The sequence below is a fragment of the Colius striatus genome, chromosome 1, assembly GCF_028858725.1.
Source record: "Colius striatus isolate bColStr4 chromosome 1, bColStr4.1.hap1, whole genome shotgun sequence".
NCBI lineage: Eukaryota > Metazoa > Chordata > Aves > Coliiformes > Coliidae > Colius > Colius striatus.
The window spans coordinates 121,381,466-121,406,454 of NC_084759.1; the positions used below are offsets into that span (position 1 = coordinate 121,381,466).

At 42.4% G+C, this 24,989-nt stretch overlaps 1 protein-coding gene across 5 annotated transcripts; it reads left to right on the forward strand.

The window, feature by feature from the left end:
• The first annotated feature begins 53 nt into the window (after positions 1-53).
• On the forward strand, positions 54-24,779 carry CHD1L (chromodomain helicase DNA binding protein 1 like). 5 transcript variants are annotated; one of them, XM_062005147.1, is made up of 24 exons: positions 164-215; positions 1,277-1,312; positions 1,422-1,534; positions 2,320-2,426; positions 3,648-3,762; positions 5,265-5,296; positions 7,548-7,629; positions 9,305-9,467; positions 9,813-9,968; positions 11,164-11,256; positions 11,690-11,786; positions 13,178-13,251; positions 14,314-14,424; positions 16,007-16,121; positions 16,556-16,709; positions 17,734-17,899; positions 19,244-19,389; positions 19,741-19,904; positions 20,732-20,940; positions 21,973-22,071; positions 22,873-22,943; positions 23,199-23,313; positions 23,574-23,682; positions 24,374-24,779. In XM_062005147.1, the coding sequence occupies exons 2-24, from the start codon at positions 1,300-1,302 to the stop codon at positions 24,450-24,452; spliced, it is 2,583 nt and encodes an 860-aa protein (XP_061861131.1). In that variant the 5' UTR covers positions 164-215; positions 1,277-1,299; the 3' UTR covers positions 24,453-24,779. The 5 variants fall into 5 exon arrangements, with proteins under 5 accessions (XP_061861120.1, XP_061861131.1, XP_061861124.1 ...); XM_062005140.1 differs by having other exon boundaries at positions 169-215; positions 1,274-1,312; XM_062005136.1 differs by lacking the exon at positions 1,277-1,312 and having other exon boundaries at positions 54-215.
• The last annotated feature ends 210 nt before the right edge of the window (positions 24,780-24,989 follow it).

Genomic DNA, 24,989 nt, shown 5'->3' on the forward strand with positions numbered 1-24,989 from the left:
AGGCTTCGCCCCGCCTGTGGGCCGGCCTTGCTGGCGCACCGAGGGTGCCTGCGCCCCGCCTGGAGTTGGCGGGAGCCGTGCGTTGGCTGCGTGATAGAGCGGGACGAGCCTTCCCGCCATGTCTCGCTTCTTCCAGGCGCTTCGGCGTGCCGGCGGCGCCCGGGCGGAGGGTCCGGGCGTGGAGGAAGCGGACGTTTACCGGTGGGGTCTGACAGGTCAGTGGGGCGCCGCCAAGTAGCCGGGCAGGCCTGGGGGGAAAAGGCGGTGAGGGAGCGGTAACGCGCGGCCGGGAGTCGGTTTGTGTGAGAGGATCGCGGCGGAGGGTGGGGGCGGCTTGCAGCTGCCTGATGCTGTGAAGTTGTGGTAATAACCCTTGGGGCTGAAATAGATACAGATGTAAGTAACGGTGGTTCCTGGGCCTGTGAAAGCTGCTGCAGTTGCTGCAGAGAGCCGTATTCCTTGCGTGCAAACCCTCCCCGGCTGCTTCAGTCACACGCTTCTCGACTTTGCAGTTAGTTGAGTGATTAGGCCGGGCCTCGGCTCCCCGAGCCCGGCTTTTACCGCTCCCGTCTCTCGGCTCAATGCTTCGGGAGCAGATCCACGCACAAGGCAACGTTCATTGCCTCAAAGTGGGTCCATGCAGAGCTTTAAAGTGCTTTCAACTGCCTGAAGGTTGGATGCGAAAGACAAGGCTCCCAGGCTGTCCAGCCTGCTTGTGACTTTTTTCTTTGCTGTGGTTTCTTTCAGTCAGGGTTTCTGTTACTCACGGGCTGGTGAGTGACTTCACAAGCTTAGCGGGCACGTTTCCTCCGGGAAGAGAGGGCATCAATGGTGTAACTTTCTTAACAATACACAGCACTTGAGGCCAGGCACAAGGAAAGCTCTTGAGAACTTGTCTTGTTTGGGGCTCGTTTTGACACACTGTGCCCCATAATAAGGATTGCAGTGGTGGTAGTAAGGTCTGCCCTGACTTAAGTGTGGGAAAGATAGAAAACACCTTGTTGATAAATGTTTATTATACAATAGCAAACCAGTACAAACATTTCTGACAGCCTAAACTATGTTCCTGGATCTACCTGCTACATGTTTTAAAAAGTGTCTGCAGCTGAAAAATCAATCTGTCTCTTAGGAATGAAAAGTAGCAGCTTAATTATCAGATTAAATTCCATGTATAGGCCTTTGTAATGACTGAGGGGCATTTTTGGGTGCACAAGTTCCTGAATATGGTTAAATTTAATGGATTTGCTATAACACCAGTGTTTCTGTTCTCCAGCAGGGTAAACGAACTTCTGAAAACTGATGTGCTTTTCCTGTAAGGCAGATATTCTGGGCAGGACCCCTTTCTGGTGGCTTCAAGGTGTAAGTGTGTACAGAGTGTGTTATATGACTATGTAACAGTAATAAATTGCTTCTATTCCCAGGCATTAAGCTTCGTCCCTATCAAATAGAAGGTGTAAACTGGCTGGTGCAATGCTACGAAGTCCAACATGGCTGTATCCTGGGTGATGAGATGGGTCTTGGGAAGACTTGTCAGGTGTGTCATCATATTCTGCTTCTGGAAAATTATCTTTACCTAACATTAGTATTATCCCAGTGCTGCTTAATGAAAACAGAAAAAGCATCCTGATGTTTGGTCAATTAAGCAGCCCCATCCTGAAGTCCATACTCGAAAGAGAGAACTCGTTTCCTTCATTCCATAATCACTTAAACCAACTATTAAGTCCAAGTAACACTCTTAGAAAGTTTCAGAGTTTTGTAGAACGGTCATTTGATGCAGGCATTTATACAGTCACCTTAGTGTGTAATTTATAGTGTGCAGAGGTGAAGGCACAATATACAGCCAGTACTGGGAGGATTGGTGGCATTTTGATGCACCTGCAGCAAGCCGACATGAGTTTATCCACACATGGGTTGAAATTTACACGTGTGGATTTTTCATAGCTTTTGTTGTTTCTAAGTTTTTCAATGGGTTTGATTTTTGTTGGAAAATGAGTTTGTGCTTTGATTCAGCTGGTAGTCAAAGAGTCTTAAATAACAAACTTAGTTTTAGAAAGTGTTATATGGTGGGTCTTCTTTTTTGTAACTGTGGCAGAGAGGTCTTTGGAAAGGGGCTCCAGATATTGAGGTCATGTTTGGGGACCTAAGCTTTTTTGTCATGAATAGTGGATCTCATCTGATATTCTTTTAGCTCTGCTTTGTGCTAGAGAACATGTGGGAACTAGCTTACAAAGCTCAACAAGGAGACAGTTTCTGTAGATTCAGGCTATTGCGTTGAACCCTTTCTTTGTTATCACAAAGTTTCTTTTCCTTGCCTTCTAGACTATTTCTCTGCTTCTGTATTTGACAAAAAAAATAACAAACAAAGAGAAATTTCTGATACTTTGTCCTTTGTCTGTTCTGAGCAACTGGAAGGAGGAACTAGAGAGGTAAGTCTCAATAGTTGTCTTGCTCATCATATTCTTGCACAGGATGTTGCAAAGATTCTGTTCAAATGTGCTCAGTCCAACAGTTTTCTTCCTTTAAAAGGGAGAAAAAAAAGTAAAAAGATACTAACTCAAGAAATCAATGCACACTCTGCAGCTAATGCATAGTCTTTACAACATTGTGGTATACATGAATTCATCTGATTTGCAGTATTGGCTGACTTTCAGTCCAAATATGCCCACTAGCTCCTTCCTTTTTAGTGATTTATAACCCTCCATGCTCAGCCTGCTGAAGACAGGCAGGATTCTGTATGATGAAAGGTAAGACCCAAATTAAATAGCATCTTTCTTGGCACGCTCATGTATGCATGCAAAATACATTATATTTGTGCATGCAACCCGTCTTCACCTGGGTGCAGTGGCTGTGCTGATAGCATGTTTGCTGTGCCTGGAACATGTACATTTGTAAGCCGGAGCCCAAAGATTTCCTCTAAGAGGGAGGGCGAAAGTTAAAGATTAGAACAGAAGTTTGTCAATATGGCTGTCAGGCGATGCTGTGTTCTAAGCATCTAAAGTCATCCAGGTTACATCTGAAGTGAGCTGGCCTGATTGGCATAGACTTGCAGTTGGAATAGCTGGGAGGAAGTGCACCACTTCATAGATCAGCAGTGAAGAGCTATCCAGGAGGAACATCAGGCAAATATCAGCAGTGAGGTTAAATGAGGAAGAATTTTATGGTTCCAACTCTTCCTCCATGGAACTGGTTTTATTTGCTTTCTGATTAAGAGGATAGATTTTTGAGGCCCTGACTTGGACTTGTTTGCTGCAGACATTGTTTGCCTTTGTTTTACCATGATTTAGGCCCAACTGAACAAACTGTGTTCATTCACCTGCTCCATGTGAGCTTTTTGTATTCTGAGTAGCGGATGGGCCACAAGACGGTGTTTCAATCATCTGCCTTGGAATTTGAGACCTGGGGGAACACAGTTTATCTTGGACTTGTGCAGACCATAACCAGCAGCTGAGGCACCAGCCTGAAATGCAGATTAATCAGGAAAGGCTTAGATTCCCCAGCAGAGACCTGGACATACTACAGGAGGGTAGGCTGTTTGGACAGGAGGTTATCATTATCTGTGCAGTAGGTGTTTTTGGGGTCCAGGGTTATAAACACATGAAAAACTTAGCTTGACTCACAGTTTTTGCTCATCTTTCTCGTGACAACAGGTTTGCTCCAAGTCTTTCCTTTGTGACATACATAGGCAACAAGGAGGAGCGACCCAAACTGCAGCAGAATCTAAAAGAACAATCTCACTTCCATGCCCTCTTGACAACATACGAGGTGCGTGATGTCTGTCACTTGAAAGGAGGGATCAAGTTTTTTCTTTCATCTTCCATTCCTCTGTATCACTTAGCTCATGCCTTGTCCTCTGTACTCATCTCTGACCTTCCTCTGTTTTTTTACTCTCTAATCTGTTTTACCAACTCATCTAAGTTGCTGCAGGTTTTGTATCCCCAAGATAATCTACTTTAACTACAGCTTTACTGCATAGCTGTATAACACGTCGAGTAAAGAAAACAGGCACGTGTCCATCCTTAACTAATGCTAAGTAGTATCTTGTGTTTGGATGGTGCCTTACGGACCTTTAATGTTTAATGGAAGTGTAAACATATGGTTTTTATTAAGTTTCTATTAATCAGGCAATTCAACAACACTTAGAAATGAGTTTGCCTTTTTTTATGCCCTCTTCAGACAACAGTCTCATTCCTGGACTGCAAAATGGTGAGATTCTTGTTGCAATTGACAGAATTTTAGACTGAATCTGATCAGAGCTGTCATGAGAAGGTCCTGTCCTGTTCTAAATGGAATCAACCAGAATCGGGTTGCTGCTTTGGTCTTTGCTTGACCTGGTGCTTAGTTATCTGGAGTCAAAAAACCCCTTTATTTTTCTCTTATGAGTCAGTCCCACTCAGGTGTTACTTCGTATCAGCACTTTGATTCTATTTTAACAATCTCTTAAGAAGCACATCAACTTGAAATTAGATGAAAAGCATCTCTCACAGGTGCTTTTTTCCTTTATTTTCCCTGTCTCATTCTGATCTCCCTTTCCATTTGCCCTTTTGCTTTCCCTCTCTAAGTAATGTTTTACGATCTCTTCCTGTGAGGAGCTGTGTGACCACTTGGAACCTGTATCTTTTTCCACATGGCTTAAGCAGGGAGTGGGTGGCGTAGCAGTGGTAACCCTTGTCCTGAACAAGAGAAGTGGAGAGGCTCATACTGAAACAAGTTAAAGGAAGTTAAAAAGAAAATTAAAGGAAGTGATCGACTTGTACTGAGATGTGCACTTAGCTTGGATTTTTCTGGTCTCTGTTGCTTTTGATGATAAAATTCTGTGCTCTAAGTCTTTCTCTCAAGTGACCTGATTTTCCTTCCTCTGAATCTGAAGTTGGATAAGTAATGTCTACACTTTAAGGTGCTCTCAGGTCATTGTAATAGCTTAGGTGAAGCATGTTTGGTTAGAGGGAAAGAGTATTATATTGAAGATGCATGGTGGTTTTTAATGGGAAAGATATGAAGAATTTTACAGAGGTGATGAGCATTTATGCTGTGTGTAAAATTCCATTAATTCTCTTGAGGTTCTACCTGTGAAGTTTTCCAGGCAACAGTTAAAATATGGGCTCACAACAGCTTGTGGTTGCAATAGCTGCCATGTTACTTTCCTCAGGTGCTAAGTGGCTTCATTCCACCCTCCTTCATTCCACCATAGTTTGCAAGTAGACAAAAAGGTATTCTGTTTCCTAGCTGTTGTGTTAAGTCATTAATTCTTTTTTTTTTCCTTGCAGATTTGTCTGAAAGATGCAGCATTTCTAAAACTGTGAGTTTGGTTTTCTTTTTTTCAAATTTAATCCTGTATGTCTGCCATCGATTTCTTAAGTGTACGTTTGTATCAATGTGTAAGATCCCATGCTTGGATGTTCTTTGCTCGTGATTAGAGCTTTGTCTTTAACAACTTTCAGTGAAGAATCTTTAATGTCAGCTAAGATGTATGTGAACTTCCCCTGAGGACAGTTTCCAAATCAGTTAACTGACAATGATGTTATACATAGTGGCTTATAGCAGTATAGTATATATCAATCAAGAAGACATGATGTTTAAAACAGCGAATATCTTCAAAAATTTCAGATTATAAAGGTATTAGATGCAAAATTTGCTGAAATTGACCGACGTTACACTATGGTGATGGTGTGCCAAGACCATATCCTGCAGTGTATTGCCTCCTGCCACCAGTCAGAACTGTGGAGGGTTTATGGAGTGCCATGCTTTCTAGCAAGACTGATTATAAAGCTGGAGTTCAGCCTGTAGGAAGTATTGTCATGGCCACACAGTATTTTACAGAAGCCTACATTTGAAATGGGGAGAAATGTTCACATTTTTTATTATTAACAATGCCTATGCCTTGCCATAAGTACTATGGCAAGTGGGATGAAGCTGGAACACAAAAACTTAAATATAAGAAAAAACTATTTCACTGTTCAGGTGAGGGAGCCCTGGCACTGGCTACCCAGAGGGGTTGTGGAGTCTCCTTCCTTGGAGGTCTTCAAGACCCAGCTGGACATGTTCCTACGCGACCTGATCTAGGTGACCCTGCTTCTGCACGGGGGTTGGGCTAGGTGATCTCTAAAGTTTCCTTCCAACCCCTACCATTCTATGATTCTATGAAATGCCAGGGGCAGCCAGATGGCAGGAGTGGTTCGGGATCTTTCTAGGGGTAGAAACTCAGTGGCCCCCACTGACACAATTTTGGGTCTCCCAGAACATGTCAGGCCTGCTGTGGATGCCCTGTTGTCTTCCTCTGAAGCACCTGCCCTTGGCCACTGCTGGAAGTAACATGTGCTGGATGAACACATCATGATAGAAGCCAGGCTGTATGAAAGGTGGCTGCAGCCATGCTGTCTTATACAGTTTCATATCATGTCCTGCACTGCTGTGTATAATTTTGCTTGTTTTCCAGTTTAGCCCTGGTATGTAATACTCTGGAGGCCAAGTAACTAGCCCTTGTATCACAGAAACATCAGCTCCAGTACAATTTCTTACTTCTAAGGCCAGTGCATAACCTCAAAGCTGTGTCACTTAAACTTGGGGGTATTTGTGCCCTCTACTAGTCTTTCTGAAAAACATAGTTGCTAATTGTTTGTGCTTTTTTCAGTGTAGGAGCACTTGGAGCACTCTGTAAAGGTGGGGCAAAGTTATCAGGTGTCCCAACACCATCACTCCTTACAAATAATGTAACAGCACAAATGTGTTGAGCAAGAGTCCCACTCTAATATAGTGCCTGAGACATCAGACTGCTCTCACATGGGCTTCTGTAGCGCTTCACACTGTAGTGTCCCCTCTGCAATTCAGTTGCTGTGTCTGTAGAATAAAAATAATGACATTTCACTGTCTTAGCAATGGAGGACTGCTCTTAAGTAGCAAAGAGAGGAACTAAAGGAAACAGAGGAGCTGTGGTGATAATGTAGGTTACTGTAATTTCACACCTTGTATTGCACTGAGAAGAGATGCATGTCTGTAAGAAATGCTAGAGTCATGTTCCCTTCACTGCCTACCTATCAGCCAGACTTGACTGTGTGCAAATCACCCTGTGATGTGGGAATTGAAACTCTTAATAATAAGCATGCACAAACACTGAGGGCTGAAAAGATGTGGCATTCAGATTAAGCCTAGTGGGTCTGCTGGGTCACCCACGATTCTGCAGCCTACTTGATGAGACACTGCCGTGTCCAGAGCAGGTGAAAGGTTCTGTCTTGGTGATTTGCAAAAGGCTTGTAATGGTTCTGCCACTACTACTTGATCATAGTTGTTGGATTTTTGCAGGTGCTAGAGCCTAGTCTCATGTCTCTTCCAAATCATAGACTCCCTTGAATGCTTGAATAACTTGTGCTTGTCTTTGGCTCTTGAAAACCAGTGCTTGTGAATTCCTCCCACACCACTTGTGATGTTTGCTTCTTGTTCATGGGACCATCTCGAGTTCAGCCAAGCAGAGCCACCACTTATTCAAGTCTTTCTGTTTTTACAAGAATAAATTGTCAGCCTCTAACTGAAGATGCTGTTTTGTGTTTGTTCAGCTTTAACTGGGCTGCCTTGGTTGTAGATGAAGCTCACAGACTGAAAAATCAAAATTCTCTGCTTTACAAGACGCTCTCTGAGGTAAAATAACTCATCTATCTTTTACTGTCTAAAGACTTTTCATCTTCAAGATGGCATACAAATTCTCTGTTCCTATTTATTAGGCTCTGGGCCACAACCAATTTGCATCAGAGTAGGTGAACAGATTCATATGTTTAGACCATATATAAAGGTCTTCTTGGCTTTGAGTGAAGGTGGTCACTATTTGTTTATCTCTCATTCTGACTCATATTTGAACTTGACAATGTTGAGAAATTTGAGAGCCTTAAAAATATAAGCAGCCAGACATAGCACTGAACCACAGCTGTGCTACTGAAGTGGTAGAAATCTGGCTGACCTAGGACCATATAAAGCAACAAAAGGCTACCTCCAGCTCAGGAAGGATGAAACAACCCTTGTCGAGTTCAAGAGATCTCAAGTCATGACCTGTTGACTTCCATTGTCCTGTTTAATGCAGCCACCCTTGTTTATTGAAATTAATAGAATTGCTCCAGCTTCCAAAGCACCTTGCCAAGGTACAGTGAGTGCCTGAGTGAAGGCACACGTCTTGTCATGGCAGTGAAACATGGGCATTAGGTCTGGGCTGTCATCAGTGATAATGAACTCCAGCACCTTTAAAAATTATGTTTTAATTAAATTCTTTAAAGTCTTGTGTCTTCTGAACATTGTCCATGACATCTGTCTTTTGGAGCTTTGGTTATGGTCACAAATAAGCATGATTCACCTTAGCTCTCTTCCTAATGTATTTTCTATTACCAAACTTGAGAGAAGACCTGTATTTTTTCAAAGGTAACCATATTCCCCAAGTCTCTTTTCAGGGATCACTGTAAGCAACACAGACATGGATAATGTTGCTATGTTTGTTTGTTAGCTAGCAAATAGAAATGGAACATAGTCTGACACAGTTTCATTTCACTGTCCTGTTACAACAACTTTTTCCAGTTATCATTGATTATCCAACACCAAGTGTGCAGTATTGGACCACAGAATGGATGGATCTGAGAGTTTTAATGGTGTTGGTTTTGGTCTTATTTTGCTTGTGCTGTCTTCCTTGCGTTGGTGCTAATCTAGTCACTTTGGTGGAACTGTTTGATATGGCAACAAAGCTGGTGAAGGGTCTAGAGCGTAAGTCTTTTCAGGAGTGACTGAGGGAATTTACCCTGGAGAAGAGGAAGCTTAGACCTTATCACACTCTATAGCTGCCTGAGAGGAGGTTGTGGTGGTATTTTCTCTCAAGTAAGAAGCAAGAGGACAAAAGGAAATGGCCTCAAGTTGTGCCAGAGGAGATTTAGATTGGCTATTAGGGAAAATTAACAACCGAGATGGTTGTTAAGTGCTGGCACAGTCTGCCCAGGGAAGTGGTTGAATCACCATCCCTGGAGATCTTCAAAAGACATGTAGCTGTGGTGCTTGGGCACACAGTTTAGTGATGGGCTTGGCAGCGTGAAGTTAATGTTTGGACTTGTTGAGCTTAAAGGTCTTTTCCAATTGAAATGATTCCACGATTTTGAGGCTGTCACACCATACCTTATGTTTGGTGGTTTAGGGAGACATTGTCAGCATTCTGCTGGCAGTTTGGCCCCACTTGTTATCTTTAAGCTTAACAGTGATGTGGGTAGAGTTAGGTATTAAGTAACTTTTCATTCTAGGGATTTTTTCCTAATCATTTTGTTTGTTTTGTTGCTGATTCTTTCAGTTCTCAGTAGGCTTCAGCCTGCTACTCACAGGCACTCCCATCCAGAATAGCCTCCAGGAACTGTACTCTTTACTCAGCCTCGTTGAGCCTGACATCTTTCCTGGGGAACAAGTGAAAGAGTTTGTTGAGTATTACCAAGCGATTGAAAAGGAGAGTGAGCCAGGTCAGTAACAAGCAATGTTGTACTTGAATCAGAAACAGCTGTTACCTTCTCTAGGAAGTAGGCAGGTTTTACCCTTTTATTTGCCTTTTTTTTTAATGCTGACTAGCTTGAAAACAAAACAGTAAAAGTAATGATTACTTACTTTGATATCAGACTTATATATTTAAGGTATGCAGGTGTGTTTTTGTTTTTGTGTTTATAAAATTGGGCTTGAATCATTTCACTAATATATGTAAAATTCCTCACACATTTCTTTTGAAAGCATAGTTATCAAGATACTGTATAAATTCCTTACTTTTAATGCAGTAATCCCCTCTATTTCTCCCCCCCCCCGCCTCTACATAGCCAAAGAATTGCACAATCTTCTGCAGCCGTTTTTGCTTCGAAGAGTCAAGTCTGAGGTGGCTGCAGAGCTGCCAAAAAAGGTGGAAGTGGTTCTGTACCATGGAATGTCAGCTTTGCAGAGGAAGTACTACAAGGCCATTTTGACAAAAGATCTAGGTAAGTGAGGGCTTTGAACCCTATCAGTTAATTTTAAAACCAAAATTAATTCCTTTTATGCATTTGTGCTTGTAGTGAAGGAGAAGATACTTTGGCCTGCAGAATATGCATGGAAATGTATAAAATTCGGTGCTTTGTGCTGCTTGATTTATGGTTTTAGCTTGGGATAAAATAAGAGACATGAATCTAGAGCTGAGCTGTTACAGAGATGAAAAGAAGGTCAGCTTCAGGATTCTGCTTTGGGCCAGCCTGTAATTAAAAATCCTTATCACTAAGAAGCCTGCTCCCATCCCATGTTTTTGTTTTTGTGTTCAGATAAAAGGGTGAAACTTTGTATCTGTGGATCTCTACACAGTAGAGTAGTACAGATGCCCTACATCAAATTTAAATGTACTGGATGTAGATATGGATTTCTTAGGAAACCACAAGACCATATAGACAATGCAGCTACAGACTCTTAACTGTAATCCCTCATTCCTTGTCACTTCATGTATAAACTAACTGTAATAAATCATCCTGAGCTATGAGGGAAGGTATTTTGTTCTGAGTTCATCTTCTTCCATATATGCATCATATGGCACGTCAGTGCTTACGTGTTGTAGGAAAAGTGAAACTGTGGTAGCGGAGACCCTTTTTTTTGTCTAGCGCATCAAGAAGCCATTGGCACTTTTCATGCACATTACCAGACAGGCTGAATCTTCTTCTAAAGTCAGTATATTTGCACACACCTTCTTTTTCTCCTCACAAAAATGCAACTCTCCTTAACTTCTTAGTTGCCCAGTTGATCTGGACTCTGGTCTATTGGGTTTTTTTTTGGTTGGAAAGCTCAAATGAGCTGCACTAAATTTCTGTCACTATTTTTGATGATTTATAGATCTATAATTCACTCTTAGAAAACAGACAGTGACCCTTTGCAGGGAGTCCAGAAAGTTCCAGGAGCTTTGACAAGGCAGAATAGTTTTCATCAGGTTCTTCTTCTAGAGGCTTGTCCAAAAAAAAGTGAGGAATTTTTTCTTTGGTCTGTGAAAATGGATGTGTTAGTCTTGTGATGGGTATTCAAACGTAAATGTGATAGGCAGAGAGAGATATTCCAGTGCAGAACCAGTGCAGAGCAGCGCTTGGTGCCTAGACATTCCTAGTCACAGCCAGGGGCTTTCCTGCTCAGATCCTTTTCTCTACTTACTCTTTATTCCAGATGCATTTGAAAGTGAAACAGGAAGGAAAGTTACACTTCAGAATGTCTTAATTCAGCTTCGGAAGTGTGTTGCCCACCCGTACCTTTTCAATGGTAAGGAACCCCTCCTCTCTTTTGAAATAGAAGTTTCTTGATTCACAAAATGGTTTTCTATTATTGATTGGCTGCATCTTAGAAGAAGCAAGAAATAAACAATGTTGTACTTGAATTGGAACCAGCTGTGAGTTTGTAACCAGTTCCAACACATCACAGGAATAAAGTAGGGTACTGTGCGAAGTCTTGAGTTTCTTACTGCAGCTTTCTGCTTATTTTCTCATCAGTGCATCTACTCTCACCTAAACAAAGAAATCACAGTGCTTTGTGAACTACTGAGAGTGTTTAGAGACAGAGAAGCACCATTGCTTCTCAAGCAAGCATCATGGAGATTTTCTTGGTGATAATTGGCAGGGCAGACACACTGAGGTTGACCACTGAGTTGTTACTTGCATACTTGTAAGTTTGCTTCTGAAATTCCTTTCTGTTCCAGGTGTTGAGCCAGAACCCTTTGAGATTGGAGACCATATTGTTGAAGCCAGTGGCAAACTGTGGTTGTTGGATAAACTCCTTTCATTCTTATATGCTGGGTATGTCATGTTGAGGTGAGGCAGACAGGGTGGATTGACACAGGGAGAAGAGCTAAAGTGGGAAGTTAAACTACCTTATTTAGCCGTAGATTGAGCAGATACTCATCACAACACAAACGCTGCATGTTACTGACTACCTGAGAGAAGTTGTTTCAGTGTAAGGAGCTGCGTTAGAGATGGTAGAAGAACTTGAAAAAATGTTATAGCTTCCCTTTAAACCTTTCTCAAAGCACTTCATTCTCTCGCGTGTTCTCATATTTGCCATATTTGGGAACCTGGGAGAATAACCATCTGATACGGTGTATTCAGCACATCTGGTTTGACCATGAGAGTATCCTGAGAGTAGCTTCCAGTGCATCAGTTAAGTTCTTTTGTGCTACCTTGCCTGTGTTAGCCCTGAAGGCAGAACGCAGAGCAAATGTGAAAAAGTGAAAAATGTGAAAAAGACTGGACCAAAACCCAAGAATAACCTGAAACTTAAGCTTTGGGAATGGGATTCAGAGATCTTGGTGCTGGGCTCTAGGTGACTTCAGAACCTAGAACACAAGGACCTTGGTTACCTGCCTCCAGCTCTCAGATGGAAGGCAAATCAAACTGCAGTTTGCATTCCTGTATGGTCTGTGAAGCAGTGTCTCCTGCATGACACAAATTCTACCTTCTCTCTTCATTGGGCTATGACTTTGCTTTGACTACTTCCAAAGGACAGAGCTTCAGGAGACCTTGGGAAGGTCTTTGTCCTGCCACATAGCACCTTGTAAGTGTCTTCCTCTCCCTTGGATGTCTGCCACAGGTCTAGCCCTGTGCAAATTCTGGACTTGAAGATGCCTGTGTTCTGCTCTGCAGTGAAGTCTGATTGAAATAGAGCACTGAGGTCTAGAGCTGGAAAGGAGGAGAGTTGATTTCTCACTTATACAAGGTTCTAGTCAGAGTTTGAGAGTCATTTTCTGGAGGAGAAAATGCTCTACTCTCACAGAGATGCTGATACTAGATTGTCCCAGCATTGGAGATGCCTTGTAGTGTGTGATTTCAGAGCAGCCTAAAGAAGCATTACCAGGTTGAAGCTGAGGATCCTTTTAGACAGACTCCTTTGTCTCCTCACCAGGCTTCATCCAGCCAGCAGCAGAGCTGCTCCAGAGTCTTGTTACATCTCTGTGGCTCCAAACTCTAGACGTGGCAACTGATGATGGCAGATGAAGTTGATTTATTGCATCTTGGTTTGGGAATAAAAATGTGTCGGGGGAATGGGCCATGACTCTGTCAGGGTTGTGTACAGAGGTGACAAGGCCTTGCTATGTAAGAATGACTGGTTAAGCTATTGTAACCCCTCTACCACTCTATGAAATGCTGTTACAATACCTTGAGGCTCATGGTGTCTCCCATTCTTCTTCCAGTGGCCACCGCGTCTTGCTCTTTTCTCAGATGACTCAACTACTTGATATCCTGCAAGACTACATGGACTATAGAGGTATGTTCTGCATGCTTTGGCAGCAGAGGGCTTATCTTAGTGAACTCTGCCATGTGTTGTTCCTCTGATTGTGGTTGATCTGTCTGGGATGGAGAAGGGAGTGTGATAAGTGTTTATTGCTTCTTAATAGCTAAAAACCATATACTTGCAGGGACGCTGTGAGTTGGAGGATCTTGAGTTTAGCTCTTTGCTGTGTTACCACCTGCCTGAAAAGAGCTGACGCATACATATTGCTCTTCAAAGTTATTTCAGCTTTAGTTCCTTGATAAAATGGGGCTAACATATGGCAGAGTAGCAATGTTTCATAACCTGTGTGCAATTATGTACCTGAGTCCTGGGACTGAAGGCAATAGGCTTGCTCTAGATTCAGTTTGTCCAGCACAAAACACAAACTGGGCCACATTCATACCAGGAAATTAATTTTTTATTAAAACTGTTGGCAGTGAGGCCCCTACATGTCTGTGATGGCAGGTTTGATCAGACCACTTTTGGCAAGGTTTGCCAAAGTGTTCTTGGGACATTTTCTTTTGTTTCAACCCACATGGCTCCATGCCTACTTAGGATTTAACCATGAAAGAGGCTTTTGTTTGGTGTTTATGGTTTTGGACAACTAATAACGTAGGCTAAGCCCAAATACAGAGCCATATCCCACACTGCTTGCTCACAGGAAAGCACACATTGAAGGCTGTGGTAGTTTGTGTTCAGAGGATCCAAACCTATTGGCCTGTTTTGTTTTTGTAGTCTGAAATGAGACTGTGTGCTGCTTTCTTTTACTTTGGCTCTGAATTTTCCTGTTGTATTTCCAAGGAGTAAATTAAATGCTAAGAGTCTCTGTTTCAGGGTCAGCTAAATAACACTTTGCTGACAGTCAGGGTCACTATGTCAGTTTTCCCCAGTTAAACCTTGTATAAACTGAAGGAGCTGAAGGCAATAAAATAAGAATCAAGGCAGGAGGATTTGTCATAAAAAGATTCAGGACAGCAGTAAGATAATAGAGAATGAAGTAAGAGGGTAGGAGCATAGACAGAATCTCAGAAACATACATGTTGCTTCTTCGAAAAGGCTACAGCTACGAGCGGCTGGATGGTTCTGTTAGAGGTGAAGAGAGACACCTTGCTATTAAGAACTTTGGTCAACAGCCCATCTTTATCTTCCTGCTGAGCACCAGAGCAGGTAAGTAAGGAAAGGAGAGACAAACAACCCATCTTGCTTCTGCACTCTTCTTTTACTAACTCTGGCAAGATTTCTGGGAGTTCTGAATGCTGTAGAGCCTGTTGACGTGGGGGATTTTGGAGGGAGACAAGACACGTCTTGAACTTGGGTCTTTCAGCTAGGACATCTGGTTTCTGTGCTTCCCTTTTGATGCCAAGATACTTTTCACATTGCAGCCGCTTAAGTTACTGTTTTTTATTCCAAGTCCCTTCATGCCTGTCCCTGTGCCAGGTTGAGCTTAAGGAATCTCACTAGCATCTCATTTCTGCAAGCACCAGACTTTAGGCAGGAACAGACTTCCTCGAAGTAAGCTGGTGGAGTTGCTTCTCGAGTTTACTGAACATGGACGTCCTATCTAGCTCTCAGACAGACTCAGATGAGTGCCTTTTACCACCCTGGGACTGAAAAGAACACCACAGGACTGCCATCTGTGCTTCTTCCCCTCTTACCTCCTCAGGCAAATCTGTGTTTTCTACACAGTTATAAACCTCCCTGTCTCTTTTGTCAAGCAAGCACAGGGGCAGACTTATCTCCAGAGGAGGGATCCACACTGCTTGATCTCAAATATCCAACTTGAACTAAGTCTTCTACTTGGCTTCTGATCAGACCTTCCTGGATGAGCCTGGCTCCAATGATACTGCAGTGCACTGAGGAGAGCATGTAGGGACACTGAAGAGAAGTGCCTAATGCTAGGTGGTAGGAATAAGTGTGTCTCTCACCACAGTGCTTGAACTCTTCCTGCTCCTAACAGCCAGACTGAAGAGTTGTTTTTTACTGCTTGTTGCTATGTTTGGCCAAAGCATCTTACATTCATCTGGGAATGAGTATGCTAACAGTATTTCCATCACTGTTATGGACAGAGGTTTTTGGGTGCGTGACTGTGTCCACCTGCAGGGATTACTGTGAAGAAGAGCTTGGCATGAGCTGGATGCCAGGGAGCAGGCTCCCCACTCTTGAACTACAGCCTGTAGTTAAAATAGTGGATATTAAAAATAAATATGTAATGAATTGGTGGGTTATTTTTTTTCTTCTATGAGAAGCCAAACTCTAACCTCAAAAACTTGAAGTTTTATAAATACCTAGGCTCTGGTTATTATATAGTTGGGCCTGGTGGTCTCCACTGTTTTAGCAGCGTTATTTCCATTTTACTTCTGTGCTGCAGCCCAGTCGTGGCTTGGGCAGACCCTTGGGGTGTCAATGAAGTCAGTCCTTGCTGGGTTAATCTGCTTGCCAGCAGAAGAACATGTCTGTGTTCATCAGCCTTGAAAAACAGTCCCCTTTGCATTGGTTCAGTTGCACCCTATCTTTTTTTACTACATTGCACAGTACATCTTGGATTTAGACTGTTGCAGAAAGTTGGAAGCTGAAATTGGAAAGTTCACTCATCTTTTTTAAATCCTTATGAAGTTTAGATTTGGAGTTGAGAGATGGATTGAATCAGATACAGTTGATCAGATCTGGCAGAACTTTGCATAGCATAAATTCTTCAGCTTCTCCTTCATTTTCTGCTGGTAACATATTTTGTGACCTTCTTTGCTTGTAGGTGGAGTTGGCATGAACCTGACAGCAGCGGATACAGTTATCTTTACGGACAGTGATTTTAACCCCCAAAATGACTTGCAAGCGATAGCACGAGCTCACCGGATTGGGCAGCACAGGTGAGAAATGGCTGCTACTTGTGGTTGGGTTGTTGATTCTCCTGGTCTCTCACTATTGCTTTCCCTCTCAATAGGCAATGGAGGGCTAAAGTACAATAGATGGAAGATCAAAGAATGGGAGCAGAGCGGATTTTGTGTCTTTGTTTTTCTGTTGTGGTCTTGTCTTGCGTCTAGGGTGGGAGCTTTGTTGATTTGGAGGAGGAGAGGGAATCTGGAGCTTTGCCTGCACTTTCGCAGTGAGCATTTCTCCTGTGTTAAGAAGCAATTGCATCAGCATTACGTTTCTGCTGATTATTTTTGTTGATTCTGTTCTTGCCTTTTTTTTTTCCCCTACTAAAGGAATGGGTGAGGGAATAGTGCTCTGTGCAAGGCAACAACTTCAGTGCACTTCAAAAAAACCCTAAGATAATAAGAATTTTCTTAAACTTTTCAAGGCCTGTAAAAATTATCCGCTTGATTGGGAGAGATACAATTGAAGAGATAATCTACCGAAGAGCTACTTCCAAGCTCCGGCTGACAAATGCCATTGTAGAAGGGGGTCAGTTTGCCCTGGGAGCACCCAAGCCTCAGGGAGCAGCAGAGTTACAGGTAAAACAAAGAAATGTCCCAGAGTGTTTCTGTGTTTGATATGAACCTAGCCAACCACTTAAAGAGTGGGGGCAGGTGTGCATTGACAAGTCAGCTTTTGCACATCTTAGGAACCAAAATGACATCCCAGGTCCAGACAAGATCTGATGTTTGAAGACAGTTTTACAGTTTTGAGGCACATCCATTGTTGAAAAAGGGTGTGTTTTCTTGGAAAAGAGGGGAAGGCAGAACCACTTCTTGGTTTACTTGTTTATTTTTAATTATAACAGGTCTAAAGTGGAAGCTGACTCATTGTTTCTAGAACTTATCTGTCATTGGTGCTTTTCTCTCACAAGCAGAGCTGATGATAGGTACTTAGTCAGCTTTTGGTTGCTAGTCTCAAACTCAGTCAACCTTCTGTTGACCTATTGACAAATACAGTGTCTGAGGAGTTGGGGTATAAGTTATAATTTTGACCCAAAAGCTGAGATTTGTGCTGAGAACTTTGAGTGATAACCTCAAGCAAAGTAACATTTAGGGGAATATATCCCCTGTGTGCAGCCAAACCTAGGAGAGGTTTGGAATTTGTGTATCCTTTCCCCCACTGCCTTCCCTCCCCGCCCCATCAGCATGTATCTCAGTAATTATAGTTTCCATGGGAGAAGTGGAACTGAGCCCATAGGAAATTCCATGCTGATCTTTTTCTCCCCTTGGAGAGGATTTTTGTATTTTTAAGCTTTTATTTTAAAGGAGTTGGGGGCAAAACCAAGCCTAGTCTTTTCTGACTATGAAGAAAGCTGCTTGAATGTAGTCAGTACAATGCTGTTTTGTCATTTAACTCTGGGGAAAAATGATTGTTTAAGTCTGGATGAGGTATGCTTGAGTGAGATATGTTGTAGGGGCCTGTCCCATTGGGCTTTGGGAGAACTAAGCCTGTTGAAGCATAAGTATTTTGACAGGTAACATTAAGGCTTAGATTTCTCCACTGGGGTTGTCACGGAATTAAAAGTAATTTATATTGAACTTCCCTTTCTTTCTGTTAAAGCTGAGTGAAATCTTGAAATTTGGCTTGGATAAATTACTCTCCTCTGAGGGGAGTACTATAAAGGATGTGGATCTAGAAAACATCCTCGGAGAGACTAAAGGAGGGAAGTGGGTAACGGATGTTGTGCTACCACGCGAAGAGGAGAATGAAGAGGAGGATACGGAGAGTAAGTTAAGAATCTAAATACCTATGAAATGCATGACATTTGGGTGCTTATTTAGAGAAGGCTTCTCAGGGAGAGGTGGCATTTTTCAGGCAACAAGAAGAAAAGTGGAACTTGTAAATGAATGAGTGACTTGGATTTTGTTTGTGGCCTGTCCACAGACTTTATTTCTGAGCCTTTATTGGTCTTTTTCTTCTTTTTGTATCCTGACTTGCATGTTTGTAAGATAATAGTAATGATGCTTGCCCAGTTTGGTGGATGGGGGTCTGAATCCCTTCATGTGCTTCAAGTATTTTGAGACCTCAGAGAAAAGGGGAAATAGTCAAATTGGCTGGTGCTGGTTTTCTCCACAAAGGCCCATTAAGATAGATCAACAGTTTCAGAAATATGGTGGTAAATTAAGGAGGGACTATATAGCAAGTGTTTTATATTTATCTCCAAACAAAAGCTTTTTGGCCACGAAAATCACCAGTTAAAATTACCTTAAAAAATTCCAAAATGTGATATGAGAAATACGGAGTCGTGGATTCTAAACAACTAGGGCAAACCTACTCTGTGTTCAGTACTCTACCTTCCAAACCAAATGTCACACAATTGTGTTTTTTCATAGCCCCATATTCTATGTGAATAAATTCTAAATATACATTCCCTGTTCTAGTGTCATGGTGAGCAAGACCAAATTTCTGGTTTGTGCACACAGTGGCACTTAAATATAGATCTGTGATTGAAGCAGAAATATGGCTCTGCAGGTTAGTTATTGTCCATCCTGCAGCAGTTGCCAACAACAAGTAATTATTTGCTGCGAGTCACCAAAGAGTGGCATTTTCTGTTGGTAACTTAAAGAGGAGCACTGGTACCACACTGTGTAATAGTTACTGAGGGAAATAGCTCACCTGATGAGCAGTAACTCTGGGCTGACAGAGTTCTGTGCTTTCACTTTGTTTGGCAGCTCAAAAGCAAAAGTTACCTATCCCTTTACAAGCGTTTCTTGTATTTAGATAGCAAAGCTAAATGGATTTGCAACTAACAGTGCTGAAATGACCAAAGAGAAAGTGGTGGAGCTGCACTTAAAACAGTTAATTGACCCAAATAGGAAGAAAGGTTCTTTGCCGTGGTAAATGACTTCAATGAAAAGCTTTTGCCTAAGGAAGCAAATGTTGATTCTCTTATTTCTACTTGATGTTGACACTGATCATACAAAAAGAAAAAAATGATGATAGCTAACATCTTTTTCTGCCGAGGGTAGAACTGTGTCAGAGAGAAGCCGAAGTTCTTTTGATCTTACTGTACATTTTAAGTGTTAGTGGCTTTCAGCTCCTTTTTACACTTTCAAATTCTTTTTTGAAGATCACATGTATGTGTATGAAGGCAGAGACTATTCAAAAGAACCCAGCAGAGAAGACAAAAAAGCATTTGATCAGCTTTTGGATCTTCAGAAGGCCTTGACTGAAGAGGCCAGTATGGAAGGGAGAGCTCTTCGGAACAAAGCAAACGTAAGACAAAAGACACGACAAGGCACATGATGTTCTTCCATTTGCTTGTAGAAAATGAGGCTGGCAGTTTATTTACCTACAGCTTGCAGAAGGCATGTTAAAAAATTTGGATGTCGTTGTAGTCAAGTTGGCTCTTGCATCTGAGAGCCTGACAATTCAGCAATTCTGATAACAAATTGGAGACATGATGCACAGGGCACTCATTAATATACATCACAGAAACACTTTAGGTTACAGTTGAGATCTGATGATTAAGACCTGTAGGCAAAAGGGGAAAGAGTATAGATTAAGTTGGGCACCAGCCATGGCCTTAAGACGAGCACTTTCCATGATACTTCTTTCTTTCTACAGGCCCTTCTCACAGGCCTTCGGGAGCAGTCAACCAGGAGGAAGCACTTGTTGAGCGCAGAGGAGCTGGAGGTTAGGAGGAAGAGGCGCCAAGAAGCAGCAGCAAAGAGAGCGAGGCTCATAGAGGAAAGGAAAAAGGCAAAAGCAGAGGCAGAACACAAGAAAAAGTATGGTTTGTACTGCATCTACTACTTGTAAGCTGATGTCTGTTACGCTATGCTCTAGAAACGTGTATCTGATTGACAAGAACAAGTCGGGCTCTGCATCCACTCTGACAGATGGGGCTGGGGGTGAGGGGAAGAGGAGATGTCAAAATAGCTGCAGGCCATCTTCGTGAGAGAATTAACTTCATACCTTAGGATGTTTCTCGGTGCGTGCTCAAACTCCATAACATAGGCATGTGAAGGTGAAAAAATGGTTTGAGCCCCTTAGCAAGGGTTCTTATCCCCTGAATGCACTGCCTGACTTCACATCTAATTTAATTCCTAGAGAGTGGCCTGAAAAAGAACCCCATATCTGAATGTACAGTGACCTTTTGGGAGCAGCTTTCTGAAATGCCACAGTTGGCCCCTATGAATTGATCTGACGTAGAATCATAGAATGGTAGAGGTTGGAAGGGACCTTTAGAGATCATCTAGTCTAACCCCACTGCTAAAGCAGGACTACCTAGATCAGGTCACAGTGTGAAATCTCTGTCTCTCTGCCATCTGTCTCAATTTTCTCTTTGTTTCCTAGATATTATTCTTTTTCACCATTCTAAGTAGCTCCTTACCATTTGTCATACTCACTTTTTCTATACTTGCAACTGGCTTATCACACTGGCTTGTGACTCTAACATGTAATAGCTGAGATAAACTTTGTTCTGGTCTAAAATAGGCGAGTAAACTGAACGCAGGTCTGGGTCTTCTATGCTTCACTGCAATAATTTCAAACAAAGTGTGTTCCTCCTACTTTGGATTTTCATTGAACAACATCATATCTTGTTTTGTTTCAGGATGGCCTGGTGGGAGGAAAATCATTATAAATCTACATGCCTTCCTTCAGAGGGAAGTGATTCTGAAGAAGAGCTTGTGGAAGATGAGGCTGGGCGGAATGTGGAACTAGATTGTGAAGATGCTGATCTGAACTGTATCAAGTATGTTATGGGAGATGTCACCCACCCCAAAGCAGAAGAGGAGGATGCCATCATTGTCCACTGTCTAGGTGGGGCTTGTAACATCAGGAGTGTTGTTGGGTGAGGTGGGCAAGGGGGCTAAATTGTTCAACAGTTTTGAATTCCCATCCAGACAGAAGCAATTTGGATTTGAGACTGACTAGTGTTGCAGAGGCAATACAGCCTCTACTCTACCATATAGAACCCACACAAGTACTAGCAAGCTGTACATGGGTCTTTTCATGCCCTCTGGATTAATTGGTGATCTGCTTGAAAGGTGCCTGTATGGCTTGAAACCTTACATCTGTGGCTAAGAGATGACAGTTCCTCCCGAGAGCAGGGCCTTCTGTTCATCCCGTGGAAGCTGCAGGGATTGAACAGAGATAGTGACAATATCTCCCATATACAGTCAGCAGAGAGAGAGACAGGCACTTCCAGAGGCAGGGGTCAGAGTTTCTCCATTTTGGTACTCCTCCCTCAACACTGATGGTACAGAGGCTCTAGGCTAAGCTCCTAATTTAAGGACCTCTATTAAGACACTAAAGCTGAGGGAGAGAAGTTCATGTTACAGAGTTCCTTCTCAGTCAGTGTTGAAGCTGCTGTCTGACCAGGGCTATGGCAGAACATTATAAAAAAAAATTGACTTTGGCAAAGTGAAAATGCCAAGTAGAAGTGAAAACCACCGAGTAACAAACACCAAGTTGTGGGAAGCCCAAGGCGCCAGTCTGGGGACATACTAGGGGCACACTCTGTGCACCTGTATGCATATATGTGAGGATCCTGACAGGTTTATATGCTCAATGCCATGGTTAGTACTTGTTTGAGCATCCTCAGTGGACAGTAAGAAGGAATTTTTCTTGCTAAGTTTTTCAGGGAACTGTGACAAGTTTGTTTTTCTCAAGGGCTGAGGTTTATCCTCTAGTGTGGCCCTTTGAGTACTGGTTGACTTCAATTCATGTGTGGTTCCCATATCTGTTTTTTATAAACATTCATTACATTTGTGCAGAGTAGGTCCCTTCCCTGCAGGGGATGGTCTTCAACCTGATTTTCTAAGAGAAGTTTAACTCATCGTTTCATTCTAGATGATTCTGGCCGCTGGGGAAGAGGTGGTTTATTTACAGCTCTGGAGGCTCGTTCTGATCAGCCAAGGAAAATCTATGAGAGGGCAGGAAAGATGAAAGGTAAGAGATTAAAACAAGACATTTGGCCAAGATACATGAATGAGCTTAAATCCTGCTGATGTTGCAGCAGTGAGGTGTCTGGATACCTCGATACTCAATGTTTTTTTCCTAGATACGTGAATCCCTACCTCAAAATGTAGTATTACAGTGGATGCTTTGAGTTGACTTGTTTTGGAGGGTGAGAACTCTGCAGAGGGGTTAGTAATTCTGGCCATGCTGCGAGTCATTTAAAAAATAAAGACAGAAACCCCCCAAATTTGTTCATAATTCACAACGTGCTTTTCTGCTATATAAGACAGAGCACTACATCTTCTGTCAAGTGCTTTTAAAAAAGAATCTGTTGGACTAGATGATCTTTAGAGATCCCTTCCAAGCCCTACCATTCTGTGAAGGGTGAAAGCCAGCTCAGGCAGTACTCAGTTGAGCCTTTGGTTCACTCTGAGCACTGATCTTCTCTTGAGCGTGTATTAGCAGTTTTGAGCTTCCTGCAGCTGGTGAGGAATGTGCATGTTGCAATAAGGTGAAGCTGTTATTTTTTTCTGCTTTCCTGGAGATGCTCTCTTCTTGTTCCAGTGTCTCTTTTCCCATTTGTGGCCTTTAACTGGGATATGTGTGTTTGGCTGGGAGGTAACATCTGTCCTACTTCCCTGGACTGAGGTTCTGATTCCGCTGAAACCATCGTAAGGAGAAAAAGAAAGCCAAAGAGAATAATACAGAACATGATGGTGAAATCACTGTCCATGAACTCTTTGGGGCTGATTTTTTGTTTTTGTTGTCGTTCTGTTCTTGTTTCCTGGACAGACCTGGAGTTAGGAGGAACCCTGTTATTTCCCATTGATGATAAAAAATCCAGGAGAAAAGGACAAGACTTGGTGAGAATGAAAAGCTCGTTTTTGTGTTGCTCTGTCCCTATGGTTCTGAAGCTGTGTGAAATAAACATTGTCCTTTTTTCTTTATAATACTAGCACTGAATAACAAACATGGCTAAATTGCAGTCAAACTTTAGAGAAAAAGAGATTTTTTTTCTTATTTATTAAAAGTACTAGTTGTATTGAAGTTTTCCAGCAGCTATCACTGTATCTCTTAGCGCTACGTAAAGACTGTAATTTCATTTTTTGTGCCTTTAGTTGGCCTTGATTGTGGCTCAGCACCGGGATCGGTCCAACAACTTGTCTGGCATTAAGCTGTCTGCTTTGGAAAAAGGCCTGAAGAAAATTTATTTAGCAGCCAAGAAAAGGAATGGTAAGTGTCTGTGCAGTAGAACAGTGAATCTTTACATGTGTGATTGCACCTAAAGATGATGACCAATTTCCATCCCTCCTGTACTGTTTTGGGTTTTTTTTCTGAAGCGTAATAAGTAAGAATGAGATCTCCACGGCAGATATGTTGTGTTCCAAAATATTTCTTCTCTTCTTGTTGGGTAGGTTGAAGTCCTTACCTAGATTGTCTTCTATTTGTATAGCTTGTCCTAAAGATTGCACTCTCTGTTCCCTCCTCCTCAGCAACAGTGCATCTTCCACGTATTGGCTATGCCACAAAAGGTTTCAACTGGTATGGTACCGAGCGGCTCATCCGAAAACACTTGGCATCACGGGGTATCCCCACTCTTATGTATCCTTTTGGACTATGTCCTCCTTCGTTCACTAACATTGAAATGACCCCCTAAATATCCTGGTGAATGCAGAGCAAGGAAGTCAGGCGGGGCACAGATGCCACAGTTCAGCTAAAAACTTGGTTTCTCTGACTTTGCTGTCATCCAGGTACTCGTTCCCCATGGAGGACTTAACATTGTGGGTGGTAATGACAGATGTGTATGATTCAGTGTGCCTGTCAGAATGTGTTAGAACCGGGTGTTAGTCTTCTGTCGACAGTCATCAGCTTACCTGCATATGCCAAGTCTGTGGGGGAGATGGCTGGAGTTTCAGAATAGTGCAAGTGACTCAGAAAGTAGCAAAAGTGAGAATGTGAAAGAAAACAACATCGCAAGTGATAACCTGCTTCCTTGGCTGAACATGGGAGAGCTGCTGTGTGTTAGGACAGGCTCATGTAACAGAACAGCTCACTGCTTTCACTTTCCAGGAAAGGAAACAGGTTTACAAGGAGGCTCTGTTTTGTCACTTCTCTAGGAAGCCGTGCATTTGCTATACTGTCGCTATCAGCAATTCTGTGAAGCTAAAAGCCTGAAACAAAGACAATAGCATTCTTCAGAGCATTCTGACTTTTACATTGGTGCATCTTGTAGAGGATATGTTGTCTGGCAATCCTAGAGACTTCACAGCATTTCCTTGACGCTTTTTATCAGATACTACTTCCCTAGGAATAAAGGCTCTTCATCTGCTTCACAGGCGTATTCACCTCCAGTTACAGTCTCAAAGCCATGAAGACGCAGTAATTTCATGGAGAAACATGCACAAAAAGCTAAGGATCTTTTCAACATCACACAGACAGTCTGTATGCATCCATTTCAGAAACGTGGCTTACACAGCTCTTATTTGCTCTATATCTCTGCCTTTATTGGCCAGAACATTTACATATTGTCAGTGGCTCTGGAGAGGAATGAGACTGCTTTGGAGTTCAGAGTGTCTTTGGATAAGGATTTTGGCTCAATCCCAGATCTGTTTTGGAGATGGAACATTAAACTTTACTGATGGTTAATTGTTATCTCTAAACTATTGCTAGGGCTTGGAATACAGTATTTTTTGGCCATATCCCCCTCTCCGTCTGAATTTCATCCCTTGTGTCACTATATCTCTTTAAGTCAGCTTTTCAGTGGTTACCTGGGACTATCTCTATGTGCCCATATAGACATTTCAGTGGAAAGGAAGCTGTCTGCATTAACAACACTGCATGACAACCACATTGTATAAATTGTTTATACTGGTCCAGCTCTCCAGAAGTCCATTTGACTTGCGCTTGTT